We start from the raw sequence: 13,192 nt of genomic DNA, 5'->3' as shown, positions 1-13,192 counted from the left end.
TAAAATAATCACAAATGCATGCTTAAGTTTAAATTTCAATAATTTGTCACAGATCATCAAAGCTGAACAAACACATAATTACTCTGCTAATCTCCTGTTCTTCCTTATGTAACCTTCATTTGTATGCTACCTTTTTGTATGTTTCTGCTTCCATGACCTGTAGGCTGTTTGAATTATGTAATTCAGAAAACACAGGTGCATCAAGGAGAACTGAGGCAGGTTTTAATATGCATTACCTTGGTTCAGATATTTTGTTTTGTTTCGTTGTTTTGTTGCAGATATCTCCGAAATAGAGTCGTACCGCTCCTACTCTCCGCAGGATGACAGACGAGGGCATCACTCCGACCTCTCTTCCCACTCGTCCAATGAGAGGCTCAGAGACAAGCCCAGGTAAGCTGGCCTTTAACCTTACTGTAAGGGAAGGACGTTTTTTACTTCAACTGCTTGAATTGAGCCTGAGATTAAATTTTTAGATGTTCAAAGCCAAAAACAGTCGGGGGTCCACTAATGTATCTCCAGTGATTTTATTATCTCAGCGTTAAATACGGCAGAAAAATGGGGATAAAGCAGGATTATGTTGATTTGTGCTTCATGAAGCTTAGCAAGTCCTTCACATTAAATTAATGAGGAGGAATTCTCTGCATCCACTATGTGTTAGAACAGCTGTCTCTGTTTAAACAGTTTGCTTCTGTGTAGATCTTCTAATCTCCAAGAACATGTTATACATTATTCATAGGGATGTAAGGATATATCGCAAGACAGTAAACAATCGATAAGTCCCTTCCACTGCTCTCTTGTCACTCGCTGAGTGGAGGTGTTTTAAGTTTGAAGTATGTTTCGATGTGAATCAGCTGACTGAAGGTGTCACACACAGCGGAGATGCTCAGCTGGGGGCTGCGGCTGAGTGACAGGTCTCCACAAGCGCTTTTTTTCTCCGCCACCAGACTGATTATGACCCGGTTGCGCTCCCGGCTGACACCTGACCGCGTTCACATGCTTATTTTTCTCAATAAGAACGAGTAGACAGAAAACTGGACACTGTGAGTCTGAAATATGTTTCTGTTCAGTTCCCTTGTTGAAGTCTGAGCCTTCACTTTTATGAGCCTGCTCCACATGTTGATATTCAGCGTGTTTAACATTTTGAACACCTCAGTACGATCTGTAGCTATTCAATACTGTCAGTTATATACATTATGTCATGAAGGAAAATTTGATCCAGCAGAAAAAATGACTTTGGCATTTTTTTTAAGTTATATTTTTTGCACAGCTGAAGAGAGACAGGAAATATGGGGAGTAGAGAGTGGGGGAAGACATGCAGGAAATGGTCGACCGGTCGGGAATCGAACCGGCGACCCCTGCGACGAGGACTGTAGCCTCTGTATGTGGGGCGTTTAGACCGCTAGGCCACCAGCATGGAAAACGTTCACTTTTTAAAAAGTATTTAATTGATAATTGATTGCTTACATTTCAAAAGATTGTTCACGGAAAATACTTGAAATTCACATCCCTCGCAGCAATCAGCCGCACATAACTCTTCTCAACAGGGACGCACTGTAGGACCTCTCTCTCTCTGATTACCTGCAGAGCATGTGTCACACCCTGCAGGTTATCAGATGTGAGGGGCATAGAGCGATGAGACATCGTGTACTTCATTAAAAGTGTTTGATGATCGGGGCGCTGGTGGCCTAGCTGTCTAAGCGCCCGCCCCAAATACAGAGGCCATAGCCCTCGTCGCAGAGGTCGCAGGTTCGATTCCAGCCTTGACCATGTACTGCATGTCCTCTCACACTCTATACTCCCCACATTTCCTGTCTCTCTTCAGCTGTTCTGTCTAATAAAGGCAAAAGTCCCCCCAAAATATAACTTCAGCTCTTCATCATATTAGATCAAATCTTAAACATGATTTGATTTTTTGTCTTCAGGGAAGAACCACCCAACAGGCTGGCAAAGATGGGAGCCATGCCAACACCATTCAGACCTCCCGACAGAGCAGCTGAAGACACGCTTCCTGTGCAGGCAGAGAGGCAGGAGCCACGATCAGAAACACCACCAGGTAAACACGCTTCTCCCTGTTCTTATTTGAAGCTTTGATCATAAACAAGTGTGGAGTCAAGGACAATGTTTGCCCCTGCCTGTTCCAGCGGTCCCAGTGCACGCTGTAGCCCCAAAGCTTCACGCTCCCCCGAAGGTGCCACAAAAACCAAGCATAGAGGACCAGGAAATATACGGGTTAGTATTATATCACATCTGTTCAATCTGCTCTCTCTTTAAGTTCATGAATTTCTTTGAGTCCTTCGTCTGTTAGTTTCTTTGAATAATTCAATCTTGTCTTTATCATCCAGGCCAAACACGGTGATGGTTAGATTCCAGAAAGGAGACAGTGTTGGATTGAGGCTGGCCGGGGGAAACGATGTTGGTATCTTCATCGCAGGAGTTCAGGAGGATAGTGCAGCTGAGCAGGAGGGACTCCTCACAGGAGATCAGATTATGAAGGTGAGACTTCTTTTAATCCACGTGCAGATGAAACACTCAGGAAAAGTGAAAGGCAAGAAAGTGGTAGGAATTTGATAGCAGCTTTTTGGATTTATTGAACACAGAATTAAAAAAACAAACAAAGGAAGGTTAAAATAAAAATGATGGAAAAAATTATTTTAAAACAAAAATGAAAGCCAAAGACAGGATTAAGATCTGCTTCTTAATTTGTTGATCATTAACAGATTATTGTTGGCAGTCTCTGGGTTCAGCAGTTCAAGATGAACTTAACGAGAAGTAATCAGCCTTTTATTAACACAAGTGCCAGAGTTCTGCTCGCTTATTCCTAATCCTTTGTTTATAAAAGTACAGGTCACGTTTTGTTGAACACTTTTCTACACTATTTCAATCTTTCTAACAGGTGTTTACTTTCTGCTGTGTGTTATTCAGGTAAACAACATGGATTTCAGAGGCATGGTGCGGGAGGATGCTGTCCTCTACCTGCTGGAGGTCCCCAAAGGAGAGGATGTCACCATTCTAGCTCAGAGCAAACCTGAAGGTATTATAATGACACTAAGAACATATCTTCATTGTTCTTTAAAAACTGTGGAAACAAAACTCAAACACAGTTATTTATTTGGCTTCGCTGGACATTAAACTTCTCACTAAACTGACTGCTTCTTAGTGACTTAAACTAAGTCACTAAGAAGCGTGTGTTTTAACTCGTTAACTTAATTTAATAAAAAGTCTGAATAGTTTCTCCGATACAAATTTGATTTTAATTATTACAAGTTTCTTAACAGTCGCTTTTAATGTATTTAGTCCAATTTTTTTGTTTATTTATACAATCAATCAAGACAAATTAATTTTAAACAAGTTACTAAACCTGATTTATTATCTGACAGAGCTGAAAGTGATATTTTTGAAATGGAAAACGTTCATGTTTTTTTAATGTTTTTTAATGATAATTGATCGTTAACATTTCCAAAGATCGATCACGGAAAATACTAGGAATTTACATCCCTAAATTAAAGAGACTTATTTGTTTTAATATTTAACACTTTCATTTGGGAATCGTTCACTTTCCATTTCTCTATAATTGTTCTAAAATTTTCCAACAAGGTAATTTTGTACGGTGATTTAGCGTGCAGTGGTTTTATTTGAGTTACAGCACACCTTAAAAATTAAAAAGGATTACTTTGTTTACAAATAAATATAAGAGATAAAATATATATTGCAACTGTCCATATCTGAGAATTGAAATAAAATAATAGTTATTTAAATTTTGAGTGCAATCCAGTTTTCTTGAAAATTGTTGGAGAATCGAGAGTGAATCATATCGGGAACCAAAAATCGATTTGAATCGTGGGTTGACTGTTTCCTTACGTCCCTATTAAAGATACGTGTTTATTTTCTGTTTCAGTGTACAAGGACATTTTAGCATCCGGCAGAGGGGACTCCTTTTTCATCAGGACCCACTTTGAGTACGAGAAAGAGGTTCCTCAGAGCCTTCCCTTCGGCAGAGGAGAAATCTTCAAAGTGACCGACACGCTGTACGATGGGAAACTGGGAAACTGGTTGGCCATCCGCTCAGACAAAGACAACCAGCTGCTGGAGAAAGGAATCATCCCCAACAAGAGCAGGTACTGGTACTTCATTGAGAATGTGTATTATTCTGATTAATTTGTGTGTTGTTTGTTCAACTGTAGAGTAGATGTAGACTATGTGTAAAAGATGTGCATGTACAAGGAGAGGTGGATTTAAGACGTGCTGTTATTTAAGGTGATTTTGTTGTTCCGTGTAACAGAGCAGAACAAATGGCAAACGTGCAGAACGCAGCCCGGGCAGCATCAGGCAACGACAGAGGAGACTTCTGGAGGCTGAGAGGTCAAAGGGCGGCAAAGAAGAAAGACTTACGCAAGAGCCGGGAGGATCTGAGTGCAGCTCCAGTCACCACACGGTTCCCTGCCTATGAGAGAGTCGTGCTGCGTGAAGGTAGCTGAAAGATTTGCCCTTTGCTCTTTCACACACGAGAGGTTTTGGCTGTGTTGTGTTTTCCTTTCACGTGTGAGTGAATTGTGTTTTTGTTGTGTGTTTCACAGCTGGATTCAGAAGACCTGTGGTTATATTTGGACCCATTTCTGATGCTGTGAATGATAAACTGGCCAATGACATGCCCAACGAGTATGTCGTCGCCAGTAAGTGCTTCCTTAATCACCTATTTTTCAATTTGTTTGCACTGCAGAACAACGTGTCGTATAGAATTTATAAAGACTGCTGTGAGTAATTGGGACAACTGGGTGATAAATTCTCTTCTCTGTAATAAATGTTCCTTCATAATTAAGAATAATTTCTTCCCTCTCTCAGAAACGGAGCCCAAAGATGCAGGAAGTGAGAAATCCTCTGGAGTCGTGAGACTGAACACCATCAGACAAATCATCGAACAGGTATGCCACACTAACGGCCAAATTCCACCAGATCAGTGTCCCGTTCGTCTCCAACCGTCACCGCACCAGATCTGGATCTGGTTCTGGATCTGGATCAGAGACGGACCGGACACTGATCTGGCCGAAGTCCTGTGTCAGTTTATGAAAGTACGGCCACTTTGATTAAACTCTAACAACCCCCCTTTGTTTCCTCAGGACCGTCACGCTCTCTTGGATGTGACTCCTAAAGCCGTGGACACTCTGAACTACACTCAGTGGTATCCCATCGTCGTCTTCCTGAACCCCGACAGCAAACAGGGCGTCAAGACCATGAGGAATCGCCTCCTGCCTGGATCCAGCCGCAGCGCACGCAAACTGTACGAGCAGGCCGTGAAGTTGAGGAAGACCTGCTCACACCTCTTTACTGGTAGGTTTCAGCACCATGCAGCAGAGCCAGAGTTATCCTGTGTGTTTCTCAGTGTTGATTATTGTTTTGTCTGCTTTGTTCACATCCAGCCACTGTTGACCTGAACTCCTCCAATGACGCGTGGTATGGTAGTGTGAAAGACACCATTCAGGAGCAGCAGGACAGAGCTGTGTGGGTGTGTGAGGGCAAGGTGAGTCCACTGTTTATTCTATTTTCTCATTATTACTTTTTCAAGAGTCTGACTGAAGTTTGAATATTATTACATACACATTTAACTTTGTTTTGTCATTCGCTCTCCTCAGCTGGAAGGCTCAGAGGAGGACCTGGACCTCCATGATGACCGCATGTCCTACCTGTCAGCAATGAGTGCAGACTACCTGAGCATGGACAGCCGCCTGACCAGCGACTATGAAGACACAGCGGACGAGGGCGGGGCTTATACTGACAACGAGCTGGATGAGACATTGGATGAGCCTCAGCCTGTGTCGGCCATCAGTCGATCATCGGAGCCTGTGATGCCAGACGAGGTGAGGGCGACCGCTGAGGCTGTGTGACACGCTGTACTTTGTGTGTACTGCAGCTTGTGAATCCGACCGACCTGCAGGCTCGTGTCTTTTGTTGATGAAGGATAATAGGTGCATTTTGACCAAGAGTTCCGGGGACTTGTAGCCCCCAGTAATACTTTACCCTGAACTAAAAAGTTCCTGTGCCCCCATTGCTGTCTGTGTTTCGACCACGGGCTGAAGTCCCGGGTAGATTGAGTAAATCAGGCCAGTGACGTATGGAGAAAAAAAAGTAAATGCACACCATCAGGCCAGTAGAGGGCAGTAAAACAAAGACAAATTCCATTCATCACAGAGGACACCACAGGAGAAGAAGGACTGGCAGGCATCATTATGAGCAACACAACAGCTAGCCTGTTAGCATGAAGAGACTCAGCCGACACTGTTTCAGATGGTGCTATATTTCATCACAGATGGATTCACTGAATCAACACGTGAGAGGAGATAAGCGTGAGTAGCAAAGATGTTTCAACACGGCTTTAAAATCCTTTTTAACTCAAAAAGCTGTGGCAGAGATTAGCCGGTGTTTTGGTTTAAACAGCGACCCTGTTAACCGGAGACTTTCAGCCAGATGCATCCCTTATAAACGTCTTTAGACGATCATTATATATCTGATGAGGATATTTTGAAATCTTAATAAAAACTAAACTTGTTGGCATTCCCAGGAACTCCCTCTGTGTTTCAACAGCTCTGTAAACTCCACAAACACTTTCAGCTGAAGGTCTCCAGTTTACATGGTCACTTTTAAAACCGTAACACCGGTAAAGACGCATTCACGGTGGGCTGAGAGAAGACTATTGTTACAAGCTGCTAAATCAAGTGAATCACAGCTTCTTCTTTTGAAAAGTGCACACACATACAAAAAGTATAGAACAAATGAAAGAAAGAGAAATCAAGTGAATCACAGATGTGTGTGATGTTATTGTGGATGGCGGGCAGAATAAAAACACTGCGGTTAGTCTACCAATCAGACACATCCAGCATTGCAGGCCCTGCCACCTGAAAGTCCTGGGACCTTTGAAAAGTATTACCCCCCTAGCAGGGGATTTTTAGGGGGGAGATTATCTACCCCTGAACTAAATTTAGACCCTAGTTCCACTGGTTGAAACGGACATAGTTCAGAGGTAAAGTTCCTCCGGTCGAAAAACAATCTAAATTTATAAATGCAACAAATGATCAGGTGTAAACAAGCAGTGTCCTGTCAATAAGTGAACTTCTTACCTGTTTGATGGAGTCCTGTGTATTGTGACCAGGACTGCAGAGGTGTGATGTACCTGTATCTTCATTTAGACCCTAATTATTGTGGTTTAACTCAGTGAGTTCCTTTAAAGGTTCCTGCAGGAGAAATGTGACATATATGTATACACTGTTTATGCTCCTCTAACTTTCCTCATTTCTAACATGTTTGCCTCACCCTCAGCTGTAACTTAAGCCTGTTTGCATAATCTCACCCTGACACCCTTTGTGTGTGTTTGTATGTTTGTGTTTGTGTGTGTGTAGAAGCCTCACCCTGAACCTCGGGCTCGTTTGAGGTCAGGCAGCAGAGACCTAATGCACAGAGAGCCCAGCCCTCCCCCCTCTTTTGTTCCTGAGCCCCCCAAGGTGAGCTCCTCTCCCTCCGTCCTCCCATACGCTCTTCATAACATCACTCCATCTAACCTCCCCTTCTGAACTCATGGAGCAAAGTCAAAGTTATAAAACGGTCCCTACACACTGACCTTTTCTCTCCTTCAACAGGTGCGGGCTCAAACTCGGACCGACTCGTCGCGGAGCTACGACTCTCACTCCAGCAGCACCATCAGCAGCGACGCAGCGGGCGGGAACAAGCCAGCTCCGCCTCCTGTGGCTCTGAAGCCCAGCCTCACTCGAGTCAACCAGACGTCAGAGGAGCGGAGCCCGGAGCTGGAGGACCCTGCCAACAAATCCTTCCTGGGAAAGGTTAGCATCTTTTTGATTTTGCTGTTCATGTCTAAACTTTTTCTACTCTGACTTCATTAATCTGACGTTTTCAAGCTCCTCTGGCGTCTCCATTGTTCTCTAATGTTTCAGTAGCTTGACTCGATTATATGATAACTTTCTGTGATGCTTCCTTTTCTTTTATCATTGCTTCTAATATGAAATAGAGAATGGGTGATCAGGTAACTGAACGTGTACTTTATCTTAAACGTTTGTATCCCTTCATTCAATCCACCTCCACTCACAGTGCTGTGTCATCTTCATCTGAATGAACTAACACACTCAAACGTGACGTTCCCTTTTTGAACCATGCCACCATATTGATGTTCAATTTCCTCTTTAATCTAAAAACAGAAATGTTATTTATCATTAATTAATACATGTATTTGTCTCCTAGATCAAAGCTTTTGAGAAGATGGATCACCTGGCCCGAGCTCAGAGGATGTTGGAGCTGCAGGAAGCAGAAAACGCTCGAGTCAGTACTGTTTTTTTGTTTCTCTTTTACATGGTGCCGCAAACTTAAATCTAATGACATGGTCACATTTTGTAGAGAGAAGTTTAACTTTATAAGACAGATTATCTTGTGATTTTCCCAAGACTTGGATGCTTGGTTGAGTCAAATTTATACTCTAATGAGTTTGACTCACTTCATCTCCAGTTGAACTTTTAAAAAAAATTTTAAATTTAATTTTATTAATGAATTTGTCAATACAACAGTAATAATTCACAGTGATGAAATATACTGATTGATAGAAATCCCCCACCACTCCCACCCATGGTAATATTTAGAGGGAAAGAAAACTTTGTACTTTAAACATATTTTAACGCTCAGGAAAGATAATTTGGAACAACATTAACACAGTTTAGGAATGGTTAAAGCAATCAGAAACTCTTAATGTATGAAAGGTGTCATCTCCTATGTTATTTTTAAAGCCTGAAACTGCTGTGAGGGTTAAGTTGGCCACCAGATGATTGACAGAGTGAGAGAAATTAAGAGTTTTCATCCATTTATCCCACTTTACAAACAAAATACCTTCATTTAGCTTTTTTAATTTCAGAAAATAATGAGTCATGTTTTTCAGACTCAGTTTTACAAAGAAAGTTAAGTTCATATTCATTCTTTAACGCCAGAATACTCATGTTTTAACTCAGGGAGAGTAGAGAAATCAATATTTTGTGGAATCATCAGGTTTTTAATTACAGCTTTCATATGTCTTGGCTTTTTCTCAGCCAGTCTTTCATGTTAATGTTAATTGCCACTCTTGACACAAATGTTCAAGCAGCTCGGTTTTGTTTGTCAGGTGATTATCAAATCAGAGAGTGAGGTGTGTCTGTGTCGAAATACAGACACTGGAGTAGAAATGGTTCCATTCAGGTAAAGATAACTTTTTAAGGAAAAATATGGAGTGCTCCTTTAATATTTCCAGAGGTATTTTTTATCTTCATTGACACCTTTGCTCAGATTCCACAAAAAGTGTTGCTTAGAGATCAGAAGCTGTGGGGACTGAGACAAACACACTTATCTGGTTTCCTAAAAAAGAACATTTTAAATATTGTGGTGTTTTACTTTCCTGTGACAGTTTTCTTTAGGAAAAAAAAAGAAAGCTGTAAAATATTTCAGGACATGAAATACTAATCCCTGAGTTTGGATGTCTTTCAGTGTTTTATTCAGCCTCTCTGACATATCTGGGTCTGCTCTCTCTCTACAGCTGGAAATCGCCCAGAAGCATCCGGACATCTACGCCGTCCCAATCAAACCGCCAAAGCCCAACCTCAACCGTCCTCAGCCTATAGGGTAACACAATAAGTCACACGCATTCATAGAGATGTTATAGGTGACAGAGTTTTAAACAATGAAAACTGATGCATCATCGTCATCTCTCTGTGTGTGCGATCAGTTCCAGCTCCAACCCCGAGCAGCAGACTCCTTTCAGGCCACATTACTCAGAGAGCAGAGGACACGAGGACGAGGAGGCCGAGTACCGCCGACAGCTGGCCGAGCAGACCAAGAGAGGATACTACAACCCTCAGAAATACAAAGACACAGAGCTGTAGGCCGGGGAACCAGGAAGTGACATCAGGATTCCTCACTTATAATCACTACAAGCAGAGTTTGATGTAAGGACTTATTTTTGTAGTAAGCACCCGGATGAGACGGGAACTTCACCTCACAGCTTTATGTTAGATTTCACACACAGTTTACACACACGCACACACACACGCACACACACGCACACACACACACACACACACACACACACACACACACACACACACACACACACACACACACATCTTAAACAGAAACAGTTCTGACTGGACTTTTCACAAACCGGATATTTCAGTGTATATATTCTTTTATTGTCTGCAGAGGTTTTTGTTACATGTATGGTTTTACTTTCCCCGATCCACAAACCCTAGCAACAGTTTTTGTCTCTCATCATCACCATCACTCGTGTCTCACAGCTCAGCACACTTTCTCTAGAAGATAAACACCTTATTCTAAAAAGCAAGAGGCTTTACTTTACTACTGCTACTACTACTTTTTTGAAGGTTTGTCAGAAATGTAGAAAACTGTAGAGGTAAAAATACGTTTTCATTTGATCAATATTTATGATTTGTAGCAGATTATTCCTCTCCAGATCACAAGAGATAGAATATTCTGTTTATTCAAAAGAAAAAAAACATTATGTAAAAAATCTGACTACAAAAAAAGCTGAAACATCGACTTGAAGAAAAGTTCTGGTACAAATTTGCACAAAGATTCTTCCTGAAAAATTGAAATCCAGTTAAAATTGAAGTCTTTGTTCCACGCCTGCTTGCTTTGACTCTTCAAAGATCGCCAGGTGAATATTTCTCAGACAGAAAGATGCTTTGTACAGAATGTCTGCTGTGAGGTTTGGTCCTCCCCTCCCTTGTTTCAAGAAGAGTTTCTCATTCATAAATTCAGAGCAGCTTGTGCAGCTGCTCTGATTTCACACACTTGTCGACATCGTCTTCACACCATCTTGCCAAGTTTTCTCTGATTTATTTTACACCTTTATTTTCCTCATTGGACATTTATTGTTTCATCAAATTGTGAAATATGTGTTCATTTTGGGAAGCGGCATATTGATAAGTGCCTTGTATTTCCTTTGATAGTTCTAATTAAACCTAAACCGAGTCACAGACAAAAATAAAAAGTCTGTTAAAGTGAAAAAGAAGTCTTTATGAACAGGTTTATTTGACTCTTTGCCCTCGTGTGAATCTAATGCACTTTCCTCCATCAGTGAGGTTGTGCCGGTGCCTGTAAAGGATTGCTGTTTTAGTCATAACGGCACAGATAATGTCACAGATTTACTGCTCACGTGAGGAGGTGAAGAAGCTGGATTGAAGGCTTCAGCAGAGCGTCTCTCTGATGAGTCCAGCAGTTTGTGTTCCCTTTGTTCTCGGCGTCCGACCGCAGACAATCACATCGTTATTGTGTGTATGTTTTTATAAACTCTGTCAAGTCTTTGTACACTGGAGCATCTGGAATGTGGTGAAGACAATCATGTTGTTTGATCTATTTCTTTTTAATGTTAGTCTGTGATTATGTTCTTTTTTTTTTTTTAGTTTGTGATCTTAGTGTTACAGAAAATATTCAAATAAATAAATCTCTTTTTTACATGACTTCATCTTGGAAGTGTTGAGTTCCAGTTCTCTTCTTGGGTCAGATTTGAGAGATGAAATATGCCTGACACGAATGCATTTACAGGACTCTGCAAAAACAGAAGTCAACCATCTTATATTTATTGCTGTGATCCATCCATCCATCCATCCATCCATCCATCCATCCATCCATCCATCCATCCATCCATCCATCCATCCATCCATCCATCCATCCATCCATCCATCCATCCATTCATCCATCCTCTTCCACTTATCAGGGGTCAGGTCGCAGTTAGCAGTCCAAGCAAATTGGCCGAGACATCCCTCTCCCCAGCAACACTTTCCAGCTCCTCCTGGCGTGATATATAATCCCTCCATGAGTTCTGGGTCTTCCCCGGGGCCTTCTCTCAGTTGGACATGCCTGGAACACCCTTAAAGGGAGGCGTCCTTATTAGATGCTCGAACCTCCCCAGCTGACTCCTTTCGCTGCGAAGGATTAGCAGCTCTACTCCGAGCTCCCTCCGGATATCCGAGCTCCTGACCCTCTCTCTAAGGCTGAGCCCAGACACCCTTCAGAGGAAACTCATGTCACCCGCTTGTATCAACAATCTTATTCTTTCGGTCATGACCCACAGCTCGTGACCATAGGTGAGGGTTGGATCATAGACCGACTGGTAAATTGAAAGCTTTGCCTCCCGGCTCAGCTCCCTCTTCACCACGACGGTTCGGTACAACATCGGCATAACTTCTTAATGCTGTGATAAGAAGTTTTAGTACCAGAGTTCTGTTTCTACAGGAAATTTGGGAAGTTCATCCTGAAGCTTGCTGCTGCATTTACACCCAACTTTTCAAAAAAGAACAGAGGCCCTATGAGGTGGAAACGTTAGGACAAATTTAAGGGCCAATGAACAAATATTAAAACGTGGTGATGGAGTGATTGAGGTCAAAAGTTCTGCAGGAGAAAAAGGTTTGAACTGTGACTGTGATGACAAAAAGTTACACACTGAGTAGGTGGATAGGGTCCAATTTGAGGAGCACAGTACTAGTGGAACCAAGGGCTGGCGTCTCATTAAAAAATTTTGATAACCACTTTTTTTTATATACATATATTTTTGGTATTTTTGCCTTTAAATTGGCCGGGACAGCTGAAGAGAGACAGGAAATGTGGGGAGTAGAGAGTAGGGGAGGAAATGCAGTAAATGATCAAGGCTGGAATTGAACCTACAACCTCTGCAGTGAGGGCTATAGCCTCTCTACACAGGGCACACGCTTAGACCGCTAGGCCACCAGCGCCCCTTGATAATCACTTTTAATCAACCTCCTACCCTTTCAAGTATTAAGATGATCCTGGGGCTCGAGACCCCTGTTTCCCTGCAGAAATATAGAGCAACAGCTGTTAGCATGATGAACAAATAATACATTTGAATAAGGATGCCTCTTTCATGCTTCAAATTTCTGTGTTGTATTTTCTGTATGCGTTTCTTGAATTGAAAGCTCCTCATTCACTTTCAATCTTTGTTTGTAGGGCGCTAATTTACGACAAATGATGTCTCAAGACACTTCAGAAAAAGAGCAGATTAGACTTCACTCTTTATGTTACTTAAAAGGAACCAGCTTTAAGAAAAACTAAGATTTAATTTCAATGTAATCCACCATGAGCAGAGCACTCTGCAGCATTTGGCAAGTTACAGTGTTGGGAAAAACTTCCTTTAACATGC

The 13,192-nt window shown here is 41.9% G+C and overlaps 1 protein-coding gene across 2 annotated transcripts in view; it reads left to right on the top strand.

The window, feature by feature from the left end:
* The window catches only part of tjp2a (tight junction protein 2a (zona occludens 2)), a 46,474-nt gene extending 34,984 nt beyond the window's left edge, over nucleotides 1–11,490 (top strand). For both annotated transcript variants that reach the window (XM_034709304.1, XM_034709303.1), the window contains 17 exons: nucleotides 279–390; nucleotides 1,923–2,053; nucleotides 2,142–2,229; nucleotides 2,343–2,493; nucleotides 2,923–3,031; nucleotides 3,896–4,115; nucleotides 4,280–4,467; nucleotides 4,575–4,670; nucleotides 4,840–4,919; nucleotides 5,115–5,325; nucleotides 5,415–5,515; nucleotides 5,628–5,852; nucleotides 7,389–7,490; nucleotides 7,626–7,826; nucleotides 8,242–8,319; nucleotides 9,554–9,639; nucleotides 9,743–11,490. In XM_034709304.1, coding sequence (XP_034565195.1) covers nucleotides 279–390; nucleotides 1,923–2,053; nucleotides 2,142–2,229; nucleotides 2,343–2,493; nucleotides 2,923–3,031; nucleotides 3,896–4,115; nucleotides 4,280–4,467; nucleotides 4,575–4,670; nucleotides 4,840–4,919; nucleotides 5,115–5,325; nucleotides 5,415–5,515; nucleotides 5,628–5,852; nucleotides 7,389–7,490; nucleotides 7,626–7,826; nucleotides 8,242–8,319; nucleotides 9,554–9,639; nucleotides 9,743–9,899 — 2,336 coding nt within the window. In that variant the 3' untranslated portion in view covers nucleotides 9,900–11,490. The remainder of the gene's footprint in view (nucleotides 1–278; nucleotides 391–1,922; nucleotides 2,054–2,141; nucleotides 2,230–2,342; nucleotides 2,494–2,922; nucleotides 3,032–3,895; nucleotides 4,116–4,279; nucleotides 4,468–4,574; nucleotides 4,671–4,839; nucleotides 4,920–5,114; nucleotides 5,326–5,414; nucleotides 5,516–5,627; nucleotides 5,853–7,388; nucleotides 7,491–7,625; nucleotides 7,827–8,241; nucleotides 8,320–9,553; nucleotides 9,640–9,742) is intronic.
* The last annotated feature ends 1,702 nt before the right edge of the window (nucleotides 11,491–13,192 follow it).

The sequence above is a fragment of the Notolabrus celidotus genome, chromosome 19 (genome assembly GCF_009762535.1).
Source record: "Notolabrus celidotus isolate fNotCel1 chromosome 19, fNotCel1.pri, whole genome shotgun sequence".
Classification (NCBI taxonomy): Eukaryota; Metazoa; Chordata; class Actinopteri; order Labriformes; family Labridae; genus Notolabrus; species Notolabrus celidotus.
The sequence above is the reverse complement of the archived record's forward strand: the minus strand, read 5'-3'. Positions and strand labels throughout refer to the sequence as shown.